Below are 20334 nucleotides of genomic sequence, written 5' to 3' on the forward strand. Positions count from 1 at the left end.
TAGCAAAATGTTCCTGTTAGTTGTTTCTAAGTTGTCATTCTCTTGCAGGCAAAACTGTTGAAAATGCACTTATTTCTGTTGCTGGAGTCACTTTACTAAGGAAACAGTTTTTTTGTCTGTTATTGCCAGAGAAAAGAAAGTAGCAGGAAAATATCAATGAAATAGTTCAGTAACATTTTGAGGCTCACTGCCATGCATACTTAAAGTCATGAGAATTTAGTTAGAGACTTGAATGCTGAGGGGAAAAAAAGGGCTTTGTTTAAACTAGAACCAGCAATGCAATCTTCAGGATTCTAAAATCTTTCTAGTTTGCTCTTGGATGGGTGGGTATTGGACGCAACTTTCTTTCTTTTTAAGTTGATTTTTTTTTTTTTTAGTTTGCTTCTTCAATCAAAAGTGCCAGCCTCTGCATGTGACTTGCCTGATTTTTTTATTACTTTTTGTTAATGCTTAAGTCATCTCTTGCATGGTTTCTTTTTATCATTTTTTGTGCTTTCCTGTTTTCCTTTTAATTTTAAATATTGACTTGATTTCTCGCAAAAATAGAGAAAATAAAGAACATAATTTTGCAGTTTGCTAATGATTAAGCACTGCTTTAGTCTAACAATTGTAATGCTTCAAATATGGGTGTTATGATGAAATTAATTATACAATGTTAGTGTTTTGGATTAATTTTTGTTTTCAGTTGTAGTATCGACGATGTTTTGTCTTGATTTATTGAAGAATAACATAAAATATTTTCACTTCATATATATTATGCAAATAAGAAACAGCTCATTTGCTTATAAACCTAAATGGCAATCACCTTTGGTTTTTTTGGAAGATTTGATAGCCTCCAAAATAATCCTTCTATTGCCACAGATTTTAGTTTCTTCTCATATGCTATGTTTATCCTAGGAATTAGTATCTGTAATATAAAAGCCATTTAACTCTTTTCTGGTTTTCTGTTGTTGTTTGGTGGGTTTGTTTTTTTCTGCTGCTTATTCTTACAGAACATGTATTCAAAATATCTGCATGAACAATTATCCATTCTGACCTGAATATTTGTCACACTGTGGGAAGAAGTGGCTTGGCTCACATGTAGGCAACCTTGCATCACAGCTGTATTATTGCTAATGTGGGTGATTTAGGTACAAGAGACCTGTAGAATCTGTATGTAGTAAAAGAATACATTTTTTGTATGTAAGCTTGAAACAAATGCAATCTTAAAATTTCTGCTAAATTAAGAAATTGGAGCAGTAAGGCTAGCAGTTCTTCCTGGATTACAGTTATGAGACAATAAAAAGTGAAATTCATCATTAATGTTTCATCTCTTTTTCATTAGAAACTTGATGAAATATAACAAGGGAAAGTGTAGAGTTCTGCATCTGGGCAGGAACAACCCCAGGTTCCAATATAGGTTGGGGAACGACCTGTTAGAGAGTAGTGTAGGGGAGAGGGACCTGGAGGTCCTAGTGGATGGCAGGATGACCATGAGCCAACACTGTGCCCTTGTGGCCAAGAAGGCCAATGGCATCCTAGGGTGTATTAGAAGGGGGGTGGTCAGTAGGTCGAGAGAGGTCCTCCTTCCCCTCTACTCTGCCCTGGTGAGACCGCATCTGGAATATTGTGTCCAGTTCTGGGCCCCTCAGTTCAAGAAGGATAGGGACCTGCTGGAGAGAGTCCAGCGCAGGGCAACTAAGATGATTACGGGAGTAGAGCATCTCCCTTATGAGGAAAGGCTGAGGGAGCTGGGTCTCTATAGTTTGGAGAAGAGGAGACTGCGGGGGGACCATATTAGTGTATATAAATATATAAAGGGGGAGTGTCATGAGGATGGAGCCAGGCTCTTCTCAATGGCAAACAATGATAGGACAAGGGGTAATGGGTATAAACTGGAACACAAGAGGTTCCACTTAAACTTGAGAAGAAACTTCTTCTCAGTGAGGGTGACAGAACACTGGAACAGGCTGCCCAGGGGGGTTGTGGAGTCTCCTTCTCTGGAGACATTCAAAACCCGCCTGGACACATTCCTGTGTAACCTCATCTAGGTGTTCCTGCTCCGGCAGGGGGATTGGACTAGATGATCTTTTGAGGTCCCTTCCAATCTCTAACCTACTGTGATACTGTGATCTCAAACAGCTATTAGTTGCTCATGTTTATTTTGACTTAAATTGCACAGTTTAGAATTGTTCAAGAAGGCTGCTTATTAGAGCTTACAGTCTGATAGCTTTGATTCAGAGTATCTTTGTGTCACTTATCTTCTGCAGCGCTTATAGTGGAATTTTATTTTGGAAGGCCCTTTAGAAATTTCTAAGGAAACTGCTTGCACTAAACTCTTGAAAACACATTTGCATGCACATTTGGAAATTGGTGTTGTTTTTGAAAGATGAGGCATTACCAAATTAGATTTATTCCATAAATCTGGCAAAGGCATAAAAAAAAAAAAAAAAAGGTCATCCTGAGATACTTTGTTTATTTTAATTAAAAGAAACTTTGAGCTCCAAGAGATAGAAGATACCTAAATTCTGAGTCTCTGTAAAGACAAATCCTCCCTGAAAACTTTTTTCCAGACCCTGCAAATTAAATTCTTTTTATCTTAAATATCATGTCTGGAAGCCAGTTGTGTCAGGACTGTGTTGAATTTTTATTCTTTCTAATAAAGTGACTATGGATTGAGATTTTCTGCAGCAGAAAGAAGGAAAGTGAAGGACGTGGGTAACGTATTTCAGATCAGCAAGAACTGACATGAGGAGTGGGCTGACAGTATTCCAAGATCAAAGATACTGGTGGTTTCTGCTTTTTTCAGTAGTGTAGTATTTTAATAGTTATTGAATATTTTCTCTAATCACATCTCTTTATATTATCAGTCCTTTAAAATGAAGATGTCAGAACCAGAGTTAATAGTGTAAAGCTGAAATAAAGGCACAAAATCAAAGTAATTACTTTTTAAAGCTGCAATTTGTATCTTGTTCCCAGGATTTTCTCTTATCTAGATATAAATGCAAGATTTAGCCCTTACTTGATAATGCCTTTTTCCTTCATTTAAACTTTTAGACACGTTTTACTTATTTGTATTATAAGCTTACTAAAAACCTTTCACTTTTGAACTTTTTAATTTTAAAACAAAGCAATAATAAAAACTACAGCTGGCTTAAATGCATCTATTTAAATTATCTTTTTAATAATTTTAAAGACTGAGAAGTATGTCTTGCTGCAGCAGTTAAGTGTCAGAGCAAGCAAATCTTTTTGCTTAGACTTCATATTCATTGTTGCTGTGTATGCTTTGGATATTCAGGGTAGGCTTCATTTACCAATTGCTAAGACAAGATTTCCACGTTGTAACACCTGCCAATGTCAAAAACTTGAGAGTGAGGTTGTTACTCCAAGCTTCATTATAAAAACTGATGCACTGAGACTAGTATGAAGAAGTGCAAAGTTTGTAGCATGTTTTAGGGACTGATAAGCACTGTCTACTTTTTCCTTCTGCTCCTGCTGACCCTGTGATTTATGCCTACTGCCAACAAATTACAATAATTAAGTCAGAAGGGATCTCTGTAGGTTACCTGATCAAACCTCCAGAGCAAAGCAGGTTCAGGTTCAAGGTTAGCAGCTTCAAGGTTAGATCAGGTTGCTCAGGCCCTTGTCCTGTAGAGCTTTGAAAATGTCCAAAGCTAAGGATCTCACAACCCATCTGGGCACCTGTTAAAGGGCTTAACTACTCTCACAGTGAATAATATTTTCCTTATGCCTACTTTTAATTTCCCCCCTCACAACTTGTGAACACTGCCTCTTGTCCTACCCCGTAAGTCTCTGAAAAGAGTTTGAGTCCATCTCTGTAATGATCTATTGTATAATGGAAGGTGATAATTAGGTGCATGTATAGCTTTGTCTTCTCCAGGTTGACAGAAAACAGCTCCCTTGGCTTCCCCATATGTGTGATGTACTTCAGCCCAAACTAACTTGGTTCTGTCAGGCTCACTCCAATTTCCTTATAGCATCCTTCTTCCACTGAGGAGTCCAAAACTGGACACAGAGCTCAGGAGGGAGAGTTTGTTTGGTGAATTGGGTTTCTTTGGTGGTTTTTTTTTTTATTTGTGTGTTTGTTTGTTTGTTTGTTCAAACTTTGATAGTAATTGTTCTGTTTGATTCAGCAAAACCAGCGTAGCACCAGAGGAAGCGGAGTTCTTCGTTATACTTAGGCACAAGCCTCCCTGAAGTCTTGTTAACAATAAGCACAGAAACATATGAAAAGTTCTGTGTCCATGAACTTTAAATAGAACAAATGATCTTCACTGGAAATTGAAACAACATGTAGTAAGAAAAACCAACCACAATAAAACAACCTCGGTCTGCTTTCAACCTCTGTCTACTGTCATTGGGCTTTATACCACTATTTATATTGTCTCAGATAATCAAGGACAAAGTACTGAATGATATTTTAAAGTGTAGTAACTACCCATAAATTGTCTAGCTGTCATTTGAGGAATTTCTCACTTGAAGAATGTTAAGCAGTTGTGAGCATAACATATTTATCAATTTAAATAGAATTGCTTGCATGAGTTATACTTCTATATCACATCCTATATTTAGGACTTAGACATCTTTCAGGCATGAGACAAGTCATTTGAGTGACTGAAAATGCCAGTACATAACTCTAACATCCATTTATTTAAATAGGTATCTGAAATGAATTTTTAAATTGAAAGTTAAATTCTCACTGTTCATGTTTTTGAATTGACACTAATTATGAGTAAGTTATAAGGTGCCAATTAACTGATAACTGTGTGAGAAAATTTGACAGGAAAATAACACATGGCATTGCTCTCCTTTAATCACAATTCATATATGAGTCCATAAAAATTGTCCTCTACTTGATAAAAGGTTGTATTGACAGCTTTTGCTTAGCAAGATCTAAGGGAAAAGGCAGTGTCTTTCTAATGTAACCAAAGAAACAGAAACCCACTGAAGCCCTGACACTAGTCATGTTTTCCCCCAACAATATTAGTAAATCTAGTAAAAGATGCTACCTCTCTAAATACCTGTCTTATACTTTCAGACTATCACAGTTGCACCCACAGTGCTGCCGTCTTAAGTCCTTACATGTATTGACTATTTCTTATAAATAATTCTTTTTCTCTGGACTCTGAGGACAACCACTGATAAGGGGGCTTCTAAGATACTGAACCCTTGCTATTTTATTCAAAGGTTGATTTTTTTTTTTTTTTTTTTAAGTTTCTCAAAGTCCAAAAAACCTGCATAAATTTTTCCCATGATCTGGATCCCACCTAAAACTCTGAGATTATTGGAAAGGTAGTCATTGACTTGAATAAGCTTTGGATCATAGTCTTAATGATACTTAGAAGGTGCAGAACTCTATCGATGTGCTTTCTAGATTTCTTCTGGTTATTTTAATATTCTGGTTAGAAAAATACTAAAAGTATTATAATTTCTGTTTCAAAGATTGTCATTGTGGGAGACTTTTTGGTAGTCTGTGTCACAGCTTAAAGGTAAAACTTAAAATATTTTGTTTTACCCCTTCATGCTAAATTATTTTGCTGTCATAATATATGATTAGGTTTATATAGCAGTGTGATCAGCTTACTGTCTTCAGTCAGTTGTGTAAGCAAACTATCTCTAGCTTGGAAAAGGTGTGCTTTCAATTCTGTGCAATATAGAGGACATTGAATATTTTCTTTGTGTTTAAAAATGTTGCTGATTAGATTTGTAAGGTCAAGCACAAGCTGTTGTTTCTAAAAATCAGCAATAATTTTTCAGTGCTTAACCAGAAAAGAAGCATTCAGTTCTTTGAGTAAAATGTAAGAACAGGTCTAACCTTTTTCCTATGTTAAAATCATCTTGAAGTGGGCATATAATTAGATTAGAAATAATACTGCAGAAAAATGGATAAAGAAGATTTAGAACTGTATCAAAACAATACATATTCATAGACTAGCAGTTGTTTGCCTGCAATTAGCATGACTATTTTACAAAAAGCAATTAAAACCAAGAAGACTGAAATTTTTCACTTAACACACCTTTATGTACACAATCATATGTAAATATAGTCACATGGATGTACATGTTTTCATTTCAAATTAATACATCCAGCAAACATTACAATTTTTTCATTATATACAACTTTGTGATATGTGATATAGCTTTGTATGGTTTGACCAGCTGTATTTTCACTGAAACACAAAACCAGATACACACAATTTTAATTTGAATTTAAAGAGTTTGACTTTTTTGGGCCTTTCATGGCAGTCATGAAACTGAGATCTACATGCTAATAACAAGATATCAAGGCAGCTCAGTATATTAATTCTGATTAAAATATGATTGTTTGCAGAACTACTATATGTCTGTGTTTCCCAGAAACATCATCTTTTTCTGAAAACCTTATCTTCACAGAATTTCAGGTCTTGGGAAATTTTTTTGAGACTTATGTACATGCAGAAATTCAGTCCAATGACACTTGTTCATATTCAGTCAATTTTGTTGTTCACAGGTACAAACTCCAACATGTTGGACCGACTGCTCATCATATGAGGTTTTTCCTTTATGCATTTAAGTTCTAGTGTGTAAGGAAAATGAACTTCTCAGATTTCCTAACAGTGAAATGAATGTACAAATTTGTACAGATTTTAGTGACTGTATTTTAAATACTTATTTTTCTCTCTAGTAGGCTTCTAAATTTTTTTTCTTGGTATTAATTAAAAAAAAAAAAAGCCCTTGAGGAACTCTGACAATCATAACAGGTTAACTTTGCTAGCATGTACCAGAAACAGATTTCTCCAGCAATATTTCAGCTGATCTGTCTGGGAGTAGTCCATGAACTGAACAGGGGGGAATACAACATTGCATAAGTTCATGAAAGATCTTTTCACCAAAGCCTTTCCTTGTATTATGTGTTATTGATGTATTTTTTTCTAAAATAGTAAAGAGACAATTTATTCAATGAAGTATATGCTTAACCATGCCAAAACTCATCTTTGAGGGTGGAAAAAAAATTGCAAAGTCTGGATACTCTGATAACACTGGGGCATGACTGAAAATATCGTTTTAGTGTATGATTTTTACGTGTGCATGTTTTAGTCTTCGCAAGACTACCATCAACAACTGTGTCAACTTGTGTACTTTCAAATACTAAGTTTACCAAAATGTTATGGTTTTTGTTCAGACAATCTGAAAAGCAAAGCTGTAGATCTTGCCTAGGTGAACGTCTTGCAAAGTAGATTTTGCAGAATATGCAGAACAGAGCTGCTAATTCTCTACTGCCTTCTCCAGCAGAGAACAGGTTCCACTGCTGGTAGTGACAGCTTTCATTTGCCAATGAGAATCTTCAGGGATATGTATGGTTGATGCTGTTCAGAAAATACACTCCGGATCCAATTCTAGTCTCAAAATCGGTGTTGCCAACCTTTTTAGGTACCTGTTGTGATTACATTTCATGATGTAAGGCAGAACATGTACATTTTCCACTTACTATGCTAACTCTTAGCATCTGAGAGACCCTTCACTTTGTAAGGTGTAATTCTGTAGTTGTTTGTTGTTGCCTTTTAAATAGCATTTTATGTGTGACTAAGAGGTTATGAAGCTTTCTATGTTTTTGTTTCCCTAAAGGAATTGTGCATCTTAGGTTGAATCTATTAAGTATGTATCTTAAAAATCCTGTGTAATTAGTAAAAAGATACCAGTTTAATTGATTTTTTGTATGATTAGGTATTGGTCCACCTACATATATTCTTACCATTTCAGTGTAAAACTGCCATGGACAGGAACAACTTCCACTAGACCAGGTTGCTCTAAGTCACATCCAGTCTGGCCTTGAACACTTCCAGGGATGGGGCATCCACAACTTCTCTGGTGAAGTAGGATGAATCTGTGCCAGTGCCTCACCACTCTCATAGTAAATTTCTTCCTAATATCTAATCTAAATCTTCTACTCTCAGTTTAAAGCCATTACTCCTTGTCCTGTAACTACATGCCCTTGTAAAAACATTCTATCCTATGTTTACATTTGTGGTGATCCTAATCAACAACCTTTTGTGAAGTTCAGGGATCTTAAGTTAATAATTTGCAGCCACACCTTTACCACTTTTTTAGACACATTGCAAAACACACCTTTCTGCAGAAGCCATGTCACCGTAATTGAAAATATATACCTTTAACAACTTTAAAGAATTAGAGAAGAAAACTTAACAACCCAAAATGCTAGATCTGAAAGAGCCAAAGAAAGAGATGTAAAAACAGAAGAGCAACTGTACTGGGTCAGACTTAAGTTCTGTCTAACCCAGTATGTTATCTCTCACAGGAACTAGCAGTGCTCAGGAAAAAAAAAAGAAAAAATCACAACCAAAAGACATTGAAAGCATGTAGAGCTACTTCCCCAAGTATTCTGTTAGCCTTTAGTCATTTGTAGTTTCGGAATTTTCTGATTTCTCTGTGTTTAGTAGCTGAAATAATTTTTTTTGCATGAACTAGTCCCGTCTCTACTGAAGCTTGCGTGAACTTCTAGCATGCAAAACATCCCTGCAAGGAATTTCAAAACATCCCTGCAAGGAGTTTCACAGCTTAACTAGATGTTGCATGAAGAATCAGTTTCCCTTGCTTGTTTTGAATCTGCCATCTCTGAGCTTCTTTTGATACCCCCTACTTTTTGACAACTCATTACTGTCTTCAGCATTCAGATACTTTGACAGTGTGCACTAGAAATTCCTAAGATAGATGAATGAGGTGTTTGATAATAATAATTGTTTTGATTTTTAACATCTGGTATGTAAAACCTATGCATACTCTGTCTTTGGGTGATTTGGTCTTTGGGAGCCAGATGTTCATTGTAGTTCCTTTCAACATGTTTCTGTTTTTGTCTCTGACATCCTACTGTAATATATTAATATAAGCAATTTGGCAACTACTGAAGCCTTTAAATAAACTTTAAGAAGTTGGAGAACTATTGCATCTCTTGTGGTGCCAAAGTAGCAGCTATCTATATGTGTTTCCTCTTATGCAAGGCTTGCTTGCCCCTTTTGTATTTTTTAAAATTTTATCTTTTATCATTTTTTACAATAAACAAAATGCACAAGAAAATTTTTAGTTACATTTTTAGCAAAATTAGTAGCTATTAAACTACAGTAAACCAAATCCAAAGTACATTTTTCTTCCGTTAGGTTTTATAAAGAAAAGAATTTTTTCTTGCTTACTCTATTTTCTTTCAAATACCTCCTTCATATTTTTTGTCAGGAGATGTTTGTTGGAATTGTGGTAGAACAATTTTGAGATGGCTGAGTCCGGGAAACAATTTATAATTCACAGCTGCTGAGAGGAAATAAAAAAACTTGACAGTCTAATCTGATTTCTTTATCATACATTCTGTCAACTATAGACTCTCATGAGTTCTGGTTTGATTTTCCATCTTAATATTACAGTCAGTAACTGATTTCATCACTATTTAATTTATGATTCTAATATTTTTGATAATTTTATTCAGTTTTTGTTTGCTTTCACAGACGAAAATTCAAAAGAATTTTGTCTTTCCTCATTTTAACCTCATTGTTTCTAGTCAGTCAGCATGAAGCATAAAATCTTGTGACTTAAAATATTTGTCAGGTTCAGGACAGTTTTCAATAATTAACAAGAAATTGAATTAGAAATGTGGAAATAGATTTTTATTATTTTTGTCTTATGAGACAGCTGTACAAAGGAAATGCATTTTAGACTTCCATTTAGTCAGCCATTGCTTCTGAGCAGTATATCAGCTGCAGCTATGACCTATGTTTCCTCCATGGTGTGCAGCTAAACCACTGTCATTAAGTTTATCTACTGTTTGATGGAAATCAGGTGGAAGTTAATGGTGGGAGTGTGGGCAGTTAGAGAAAGATCTGAACTAGACTTTTGTTAGGCTCTTCTGCAAGTAGAACTAACAGGTGTGAAAACAGATAATTGAGTCTGAATGTAATTTCAAGCTAAGCCATTGCATACAGCTACTATTGCTGTTCCACTGAAGCTTCTTGTACAGATGTAGTTCATAGAGTCATAGAATAGTTTGGGTTGGAAAGGACCTTAATATCATCTAGTTACAACTCCCCTGCCATGGGCAGGGACAACTCACTAAACCATGTCATCCAAGGCTCTGTCCAGCCTGGCATTGAACACTGCCAAGGATGGAGCATTCACAGCTTCCCTGGGCAACCCATTCCAGTACTTCACCACCCTTACAGTAAAGAACTTCCTCCTTATATGCAATCTAAACTTCCCCTCTTTAAGTTTGAACCCATTACCCTTTGTCCTATCACTACAGTCCCTAATGAAGAATCCCTCCCCAGCATCCTTATAGGCCCCCTTCAGATACTGGAAGGCTGCTATGAGGTCTCCACGCAGCCTTCTCTTCTCCAGGCTGAACAGCCCCAACTTTTTCAGCCTGTCTTCATAGTTCTAAGAGAAAAGTTTCTTTCACCAGTGTGTTTTTGTGTGTTTTCACAGCCTCTCTGCTCTGCTCTCGTGAGACCTCACTTAGAGTATTGTGCACAGTTCTGGTGTCCTCAACATAAAAAGGACATGCAACTGTTGGAACAAGTCCAGAGAAGGGCCACGAGGATGATCAGGGGGCTTGAGCACCTCCAGTATGAGGTGCAGATTGGACAGAGCCTTAGATGACATGGTCTAGAGTGAGGTGTCCCTGCCCAAGGCAGGGGGGTTGGAACTAGATGATCTTAAGGTCCTTTCCAACCCTAAGTATTCTATGATTCTATGACTCTATGACTCTATGATTCTATGGTTCTTGGTAAATGAAGACTTTTACTACACTGATTGTAAACACAGTATATGAAATAAAGAAAACAGGAATGAATATGACTAGCTAACGATGATATTTATTAATGGGGTAAGTCAAGGCGCAGTCATTCAGTTCTAGATAGTTTAATTCTATTGAATCTAGAATATATATCTTAAAGTATTCTTGTATTACTGAAAACAGCTGCTACATAATTAAGAATTACTATAATTATATTTTAGTTCAATACAAAGTTGATAATGGAAAATACATTATGTTTAAATATTAATTATCTCCACATTTTTTTATTTTCTAGTGTTTTGGCAGGATATAATGGTACTATCTTTGCATATGGTCAGACAGGCAGTGGCAAAACTTTCACCATCACAGGAGGAGCAGAACGTTACAGTGACCGAGGCATCATCCCCAGGACTTTATCTTACATTTTTGATCAACTGCAGAAGGTATGGGGCATTGTTTTCTGTTTATTTTTAATGTCTGGTTTACAAATACTTAACTGTATTGCAAAAGGCTGCTTTTATAATAATGTTAGAGGAAGCCTTAAAATTAACGCTGAAGAAAATATCTAGGTTGATATGATACCTTATGCAAGAGTCTTACGACACATCAAATATTCCTTATCTCCTTACACTGATATTTCTAACAAGTAAAGTAGAAAATTTCTTATTGAGTAGAGCAAGCCTTCTGACTGACCTGCAGCCTAGAGGTTGTAGAAAAAGCTTAAGCAATGTGTCTTATTCTTTGCCCCATATAAGGGGACTGTGAGACACAACAGTAAGTGGCTGATGATATGGTGGTTGCAGTCGAGGTATAAGAACTCTTTAAAGGAGAATGTGTGAGGATGTGTGTATGTGTATCGGGTTATAACCAAAATATCGTAGAATTATTTCAATTTGGCTTTTGTATGCAATGAAATCAGCGAATAAGTGAAGGGATACATCACAGTAGCACGCTTATGAGTGTTTATTATCACAGTATCACAGTAGGCTAGAGATTGGAAGGGACCTCAAAAGATCATCTAGTCCAATCCCCCTGCCGGAGCAGGAACACCTAGATGAGGTTACACAGGAATGTGTCCAGGCGGGTTTTGAATGTCTCCAGAGAAGGAGACTCCACAACCCCCCTGGGCAGCCTGTTCCAGTGTTCTGTCACCCTCACTGAGAAGAAGTTTCTTCTCAAGTTTAAGTGGAACCTCTTGTGTTCCCGTTTGTACCCATTACCCCTTGTCCTATCATTGTTTGCCATTGAGAAGAGCCTGGCTCCATCCTCATGACACTCCCCCTTTATATATTTATATACACTAATAAGGTCACCCCTCAGTCTCCTCCAAACTATAGAGACCCAGCTCCCTCAGCCTTTCCTCATAAGGGAGATGCTCCACTCCCGTAATCATCTTAGTTGCCCTGCGCTGGACTCTCTCCAGCAGGTCCCTATCCTTCTTGAACTGAGGGGCCCAGAACTGGACACAATATTCCAGATGCGGTCTCACCAGGGCAGAGTAGAGGGGAAGGAGGACCTCTCTCGACCTACTAAACACCCCCCTTCTAATACACCCCAGGATGCCATTGACCTTCTTGGCCACAAGGGCACAGTGTTGGCTCATGGTCATCCTGCCATCCACTAGGACCCCCAGGTCCCTCTCCCCTACACTGTTCTCTAACAGGTCGTTCCCCAACCTATACTGGAACCTGGGGTTGTTCCTGCCCAGATGCAGGACTCTACACTTTCCCTTGTTATATTTCATCAAGTTATTCCCTGCCCAACTCTCCAGCCTGGCCAGGTCTCGCTGGATGGCAGCACAGCCTTCTGGCGTGTCAGCCACTCCTCCCAGCTTAGTGTCATCAGCAAACTTGCTGACAGTACACTCAATTCCCTCATCTAAATCATTGATGAATATATTAAATAATACTGGTCCCAATACTGACCCTTGAGGCACTCCACTAGATACAGGCCTCCAACTAGACTCCGCCCCATAGACTACAACTCTCTGGCTTCTGTCCTTCAGCCAGTTCGCAGTCCACCTCACTACCTGATCATCCAGACCACACTTCCTCAGTTTAGCTATGAGGATGCTGTGAGACACTGTGTCAAATGCTTTGCTGAAGTCAAGGTAGACCACATCCACCGCTCTGCCATCATCCATCCACCGTGTTATTTCCTCATAAAAGGCTATGAGGTTGGTCAAGCATGACTTCCCCTTGGTAAAGCCATGTTGACTGCCCCTCATAACCCTCTTATCCTTGATATGCCTTAAGATGGCACCAAGGATAAGGTGTTCCATCACTTTCCCAGGGATGGAGGTGAGGCTGACCGGTCTATAGTTACCCGGGTCCTCCTTCTTGCCCTTTTTGAAGACTGGAGTGACATTTGCTTTCCTCCAGTCCTCAGGCACCTCTCCCGTTTCCCAAGACTTGGTAAAGATGATGGAGAGTGGTCTAGCAATGACTTCCACCAGTTCCCTCAGCACCTGCGGGTGCATCCCATCTGGACCCATGGATTTATGGATGTCCAGTTTGATCAACTGGTCTCTAACCCATTCCTCATCGACTAAGGCAGACTGCTCCGTTGACCTGACTTCATCTGAGGTCTCAGGAGTACAGGGCTCTTCAGGACTGCTTCAGGCAGAGTAGACAGAGACAAAGAAGGCATTCAATAACTCTGCCATCTCTGTATCTTCCGTCACCAGGGCACCCATCCCATTCATCAGTGGGCCTACATTGCCTCTGGTGTTAGTTTTATCTGCCATGTATTTGAAAAAGCTCTTTCTGCTGTCCTTGACCCCTCTTGCGAGATTTAATTCTAAGGAGGCCTTAGCCATCCTAACTGCCTTCCTACATCCTCTAGCAGCAGCCTGATATTCCTCCCAAGTGGCCAGCCCCTCCTTCCATGACCTGTAAACTCTCCTTTTCCACTTGAGCATACCCAGCAGTTCCTTATTTAGCCACGCAGGTCTCCTGGTCCTCTTCCTTGACTTCCTACGTGTCGGGATGCTCTGATCTTGAGCTTGGAATAAGCAATCCTTGACTGTCAACCAACTATCTTGGGCCCCTTTACCTTCAAGCAGCCTTGCCCATGGGATTTCCCCTAGCAATTGCTTGAAAAGGCCAAAGTTTGCCCTGCTAAAGTCCAGGGTTGCAATTCTACTTGCTATTGTACTGGTCCTACCACACAAGATCCTGAATCCCACCATCTCGTGGTCGCTGCAACCAAGGCAGCCCTCAACCTTTACTGCTTCGACCAGACCCTCCTTGTTAGTGAGGATGAGATCCAGCAGCGCTCCTCTCCTGGTTGGCTCATCCACCATTTGCATGAGGAAGTTATCCTCCATACACTGGAGGAACCTCCTGGACTGTGGCTGGGTTGCTGAGTAGTCCTTCCAGCAAACATCAGGGAAGTTAAAATCCCCCACGACGACCACGTCCTGTGACTGTGAGGCTGCTCTCAGCTGCCTGTAGAAGGCCTCGTCCACTTCCTCACCCTGATCTGGTGGCCTGTAACAGACACCCACAACAGTATCGCCCCTGCCAGCCTGCCCCTTAATTCTCACCCACAGACTCTCAACTCGCTCATCCCCTGTTCCTGGACAGAACTCAGTACATTGCAGCTGCTCTCGCACATAAAGAGCAACCCCACCACCCCGCCTGGCTGGCCTGTCTTTCCTGAAAAGGACATAGCCCTCCATGAGTATATTCCAGTCATGTGAGCTGTCCCACCACGTCTCTGTAATTGCCACCAGATCATAATCTCCTGACTTAACACAGGTCTCTAACTCCTCCTGCTTATTTCCCATGCTGCGCGCATTGGTGTACAGGCATTTCAAGGAGGGAGCTGAGCTCGCCGATTTCACCCTAGGATTATAGGAGGCCTCCCAGTCTTCATCAGTTCTAGAGTGCTGCCTCACTGGGGCAAGCCCAGTTACAACCCCATCCCCCTTCCAATCTAGTTTAAAGCTCTCCAAATGAGCCCTGTTAATTCATGTCCCAGCATCCTTTTGCCTCTGTGAGATAAACCTTTCCCACGTGCCATTATCCGGTCTGGAGCCTTATAAAACCAGCCATTATCAAAGAACCCAAAGCCCTGCCTAAAACACCAGTCTTGTAGCCAATTGTTTACAGACTGAATTTTCCCATTCAGTCCCACATCATCACCGGAAGATGGAAGAACTGAGGAGAAGATCACTTGAGCCCCAGACTCTTTCACCATCCGCCCCAAGTCCCTGTAGTCTTTCTTCATCCCCCTCAGACTGCGGGAAGCAGCTTCCCCCCCACCTGTCTGGAAGACCAGCAGCGGGTAGTAGTCTGTTGGGTGCACCAGGCTGGGGAGCGCCTTGGTGATATCCCTGATCTGGGCTCCAGGCAGACTACACACTTCCCTATGATGAAGGTCAACTCTGCGTATCGGGCCCTCTGTTCCTCTCAGAAGGGAATCGCCTACAACAATGATTTTTCTTTCTTTCTTATCAGAGGCAGTCTTGAGGTGCAAAGTCGACCGCCTTTTCCTATGTGACCTTGTAGGCCGGCCTTGCATCACATCCTCACTTACCTCTCCATCAAGATCCAGGGCCTCAAACCTATTACGGAGGGGTACCTGGGGAAGCAGGGCAGGAAGGGAGGAAGGTTGCCCATGACTCCGAACTGGAACTTGCTTCCAGCCCTCATCGTCATTTTGGTCCCCTACCTCTGGGCGACAGCTACAGGGCAGGGGCTGTCTCGGGCCATCCCCCTCTGTCTGAGAGGGCAGGGGGTCCATCCCCTTTTGGGGGGTATCTCCCTGAAACCGTTCCAACTGGCACACCAGGGAGTTACTCCACCAGTCGATCTCCCTTTCACACTCCCTGATGGTCCTCAGCATCTCCACCTCCTCTTTAAGTTCTGCCACCAAGGTAAACAGATCTTCCAAGAAGTTTCTTTTAGTTGAAATGTAATACTGATATGAGTAAACATAGCCAATCATTTTGGGACTTTCATAACTACAGGAGGAGAAAGGGAAGAAAAGGAGTCTGGTGTAATATATGTCTTATTTCTTCATATACTTGCACCATGTCTATGAGTCATTAAAGATTACTCTTCCCAATTTAAGAATGATTTTTAATTAAACAAAATTAAATATTATTTGACATTAACATCAATCATTACATTTGTATTGTTATACTGTCGTTCATCTAATAGAGGACGCTAATTCTTAGTAAGGGTATATGTCTCAATCACATTAACATGCCCTGAGTAAGGGTTAACATTAAGGGCTAATATTAAGTAATTACCTTGGCTCTTTCAAAGTGTGGCTTTGACAGGTAAATGTACATAGCGTGTTGCAGGTGCTCAAAAGCTTGCTTTTGTGGGAATGGGAATAAAAAAAAAAGGAAACCCATGATCTTGTTGCCTTAGACCTGCTGTTGAACTCACATGACCCCAGGGAGGACTTTTGTTGTGGGAGGTGCACAGATTGATTGTGCAATTGCCAGCAACATAGTGTCAACACCCACATTCTTTCTTAGTGCTAACTATGTAATAAAAACAATTTAGGATGAAAATAAATACTTTATTTGCTGCCTTCGCAGCACATAGTTTCTACAAAAATAAAAATGTTTGTGTTTCCATTTTCAGCCTGGGTTTTGGATAAAAGCTCTGCTTAGTTATGCTTATAGGGATATTTGTGTCTGCTTGTTTCCAAATCTTTTGTGTTTGTTTCATACATTTTCTTTCTTGGTGCATCTTAGAACATCTCTTCTTGCTGTTTTATCTTTCCACCTGCCTTTCTTTTCATACCTTTCCCTTGTTTCATTTCTTCTTTTCTAAGAATGTGCTTTGAAAAGTGCTGACATAGTGAGGAAACCATCTGCCTCCTAAGCCTAAATAAGATGAAATAGAACTGAAATCAGGGACACAAAATACAAGACTTCTGAAGCTCTTGCTTACACTGAGAGTGCAATTTAAAACCAAAGAAACATAACCTTTTACTCCAAATGAGAAGCAAATCAAGCCTTTTGTTTTTAATAGCTTCTCTTTTTAATTTATTGGTCAGAAATTCCATAGCTTCCTGTAACTTCCTTACTACGGTTTTTCCATTAATCTGTAGTGTATCTTTTTAAATGATGTCCCTTGAAATAATGGACTGTCATTATCAATTAAAAAAAAAACCCTGGGGGAAATAACTATTCAGTGAAAACTAAAGGTGTATATCTCAAAGTATTTTGCAAAATAACTGTAGTGGATTGGATTATTAAACTGCTACTGTAAGTGTGATATGAGTGCTTTCACAGTGGCTTCATCTGCTGAAAAGAAGTGACTAATTTTCTTCTACTTTGGAAATCATAGCCCATTATTTTGTGGTGTATGTTGTTTGGATTTGGCTTTGGGGCAGGAGAAAATTCTCTCTGCAAAACCCAGTTGTGTTAAGTTACATTTTGGCAATGTGAAAAAAGATGATTACAGAAAACAGCCAACATCATATACAGTGCTTAAATGTTATGATAAAGCGAGTGGAAAGCACTTATGTGCCCGATGTTTCTAAATGAAGTAAATCTTTGGTTTATTTTTGTTGTTGTTCTTTGTTTTTTGGTGGGTTTTTTTTCCCCAAGCTTATTATTTCTATCCATAATATGAGAGTTTACTTCTTTATAATAACATTCTTCTTTTTGTCATAGAAGTGAAGAATGGCCTGTTGTATGGTTCTGTAAGCAGGCTGCCATGTTCTAAGTGTATACAGACTTTTCTAGATATTAGGAACAAACAAAAAAAAGCCCAGACTAAACTCATGAGCATGGGGGGATTTTGAGAGGACTTTTGTTTTGAGAGTTTGTATATGTGAGTTTTGATTAGGGTTTTTTTGTTAGTTTCTCCTTTTTCTTCTTGAGTCATTATGCATATGGTAACAGAAAGCATAAAAGTATCATGAATTGAAGATGTAAACCATACTCAGGAAAAGAAAAAGAGAATGAGGAAGCAACATAAAAGCTGTAGTGATAATTTATCTGCTGACCTAGTTCTGACTTCTCTTTATAACTCTAACTTCTTTTTTTTTTTTTTTTTTTTTTTTTTTTGTCATCCAGAATAGCAGTAAAGTGTATACAACTCATGTTTCCTACTTAGAGATCTACAATGAATGTGGTTATGATCTGCTGGACCCAAGACACGAGGCCTCCAGACTGGAAGATTTGCCGTAAGTAATAAAATTACAGAGAATCATCAAAAAGAACAACAGAAATAATTTTCATATGCCTTGGGGACTTTTTTGAAATTGTGCTACAGATAGAAGTCCTGATTAACTCAAAGTACTTTGTTTTCTCAATTTTATCAGTGCTGTCTACATTTTCTTTTATTTTTGTAAGTATAGAGCCTAGAGAAACTAGATAGGAGTAAGTGAAGGTGAAAGCATTAGAAACATATTTTGATACTATGCAGACAAGACATATTTCAGCCACTCAAAATACGAGAGAAAGTATACTTGTTTTGATCCTGGCAGCCTGTCTCTTTTTATGGCATGCATGTGTGTGTATGGCAGAGACACATGTAACAGGCAGCATTTCCTTGCAACAGTAAGAAGAAAAATTCCCTGCTTCTACTTGGACTTTTTCCTTCCAGGATAATTATTTTTCTAGAATAAGCAATTATGAAATAAGGTGCGTAACAGATAGAAAATGCCACAGGGAACTCTAAAAACCAATATATTTACTTCAGAATGGATGATTGTTATAATAGATTTCATTGGTAAAATAAGACATAATACTTGGAGAAGGGTAGTAAATAAAGGTTTGTAGGTCATGAACACGTAAGCCTTGTAAAATTATACATCTCAAAACTGGTTAATGTATGGAGATTCTTGTAAATTAAAGAATAACTACCTTTTATGTATTAGTCAATTTTAAAAAGTAAAAATTGACAGTTAATTTGGTTGTGAATTAGGGATAAAGCACACTGGGATAACCGGTAAACTTATGTAGTGTATGCTATTGCAGGATGGAATTTAGCGAAATGATAAATTCTCTGCAGGGTAACTGATCTTAATAAGCGTTTAATGGTTTTACTGTACATGGTCATTATTATTTCCAGTACATAATGTGACAAAAAAGTAGGTACTGTACACTAAAACTTTACATTAACCACTCATATTTAGCTTTGTGTAAAAGTATATAATTTATAAAAATATTTTTCATTTCTTTTTCAAGATAGTAATTTAGGGCTTCAAAAAACTATATAATGTCATTCTGAGCTAGAATGGGAGTGCAAATTGCAGGAAAGTGTAATTGTATGACTAACTATATTTTTAGTTACTTGGTTCATGTAAGTAAATAGTAATCACATATTTTAAAATATATCAGGTGTTTACTACCTTAAACATATTTCATTCTTCCGAGAATTTTATGTGCTGAAGACCTTTTAAGACTTTAGTGTTAGTAAGGAAAATACAGAATAATCTAACTTCCTCAAGTTTGTTTGAAAGCATGTATTTAATGAGAATATTAAAAATAATTTATGGGGTTTATACTTTGGAAGGGTCATGTTATGCGTAATTTCCTGTTGAACTCCACAGTGGATCATCAAGTTTTTAAGCACCATACAAAGCCACATGTAGGTTTTTTTATGCTTAGGTAACTATTAGCAGTCTGTGTTGATATTCTCTGAAGTAAGATGGACAAGAAGAGTGTTGAAGGAATGTGTCATTTTAGAAGAGTAAGCAGAAGATTAGCTATTCTCATGAAGTATGCAGATTGGTTTGGAACAGTATTGTTATCCATATTCCTGCAGAAGAAAGGGATGCACTTTTAATCAAAGATATGTACTTCTGCCTAGCAAACTTTATGTGGAAGACTTTCCGTTATCAGTTCAATGGAACGAGTTAACACAAAGTACTGGTATTCAGGTAATAGAGGTTAGGAAAATGCACAACAGACTTCTTGATAGTACTTGGAAACAAGATATTAAAATTATATTTGATGTTCAAGGCAAAGTGAATAATATAAATTTTTTAAGTTGTCCACTGTTCTAATCATGGCATGATTAGATTTGGAATCTCAGCTCCTGAAGTCAAGGTTTTCTGTGTAGCCATCCCTTGTATATTCTGCAGACTATTAAATTTTCATCTTAATACCACTTAACAGTTTCATTAGTCTGATAGATGAGAAGGGAAGAAGGGGTCGCAAAAAAAAAATCACGTTTCTAGAAAGAAATTCCTGACAAATGTGTGAATGTAGTTCATATGTCTATATGTCTATACGTATAGGTATATGTTTATAGATTCAAATAAAGAATTACATAATTATTTGTGTATGCGTATGTAGGTATGTGCACTTATTATGATTCTAATAGGTACAGATTTGAAGCTGTTATTTTCACAGGAAAAAAAACAACAGTTTTCATGATGTTTAGTTCTAATGGTATTACATGTAGCCCATAGAAGTATCATTTGATATACCGTATTACTTCATAATACAATATGCCTTAGTTTACAGCTGTAAGTTGTTTTGTTATGCAAAGCTGACAGTGTTTTAAATTTGTGACATTGTAGCTGAAACAGAACATATGCAGATGCAAATACATCTGAAGAATCTTACTTGCTGGAAC

The 20334-nt window shown here is 38.2% G+C and overlaps 1 protein-coding gene across 1 annotated transcript in view; it reads left to right on the forward strand.

Moving 5' to 3' along the window:
• KIF6 (kinesin family member 6) overlaps positions 1-20334 on the forward strand; it is a gene marked incomplete at both ends in the record, with an annotated part of 157951 nt that overhangs the window by 12784 nt on the left and 124833 nt on the right. Inside the window, 2 exons of the mRNA XM_080615857.1 lie at positions 11070-11217; positions 17823-17932. Coding sequence (XP_080471983.1) covers positions 11070-11217; positions 17823-17932 — 258 coding nt within the window. The remainder of the gene's footprint in view (positions 1-11069; positions 11218-17822; positions 17933-20334) is intronic.

The sequence above is a fragment of the Psittacula echo genome (genome assembly GCF_963264785.1).
Source record: "Psittacula echo genome assembly, chromosome: 4".
NCBI classification, from domain to species: domain Eukaryota; kingdom Metazoa; phylum Chordata; class Aves; order Psittaciformes; family Psittacidae; genus Psittacula; species Psittacula echo.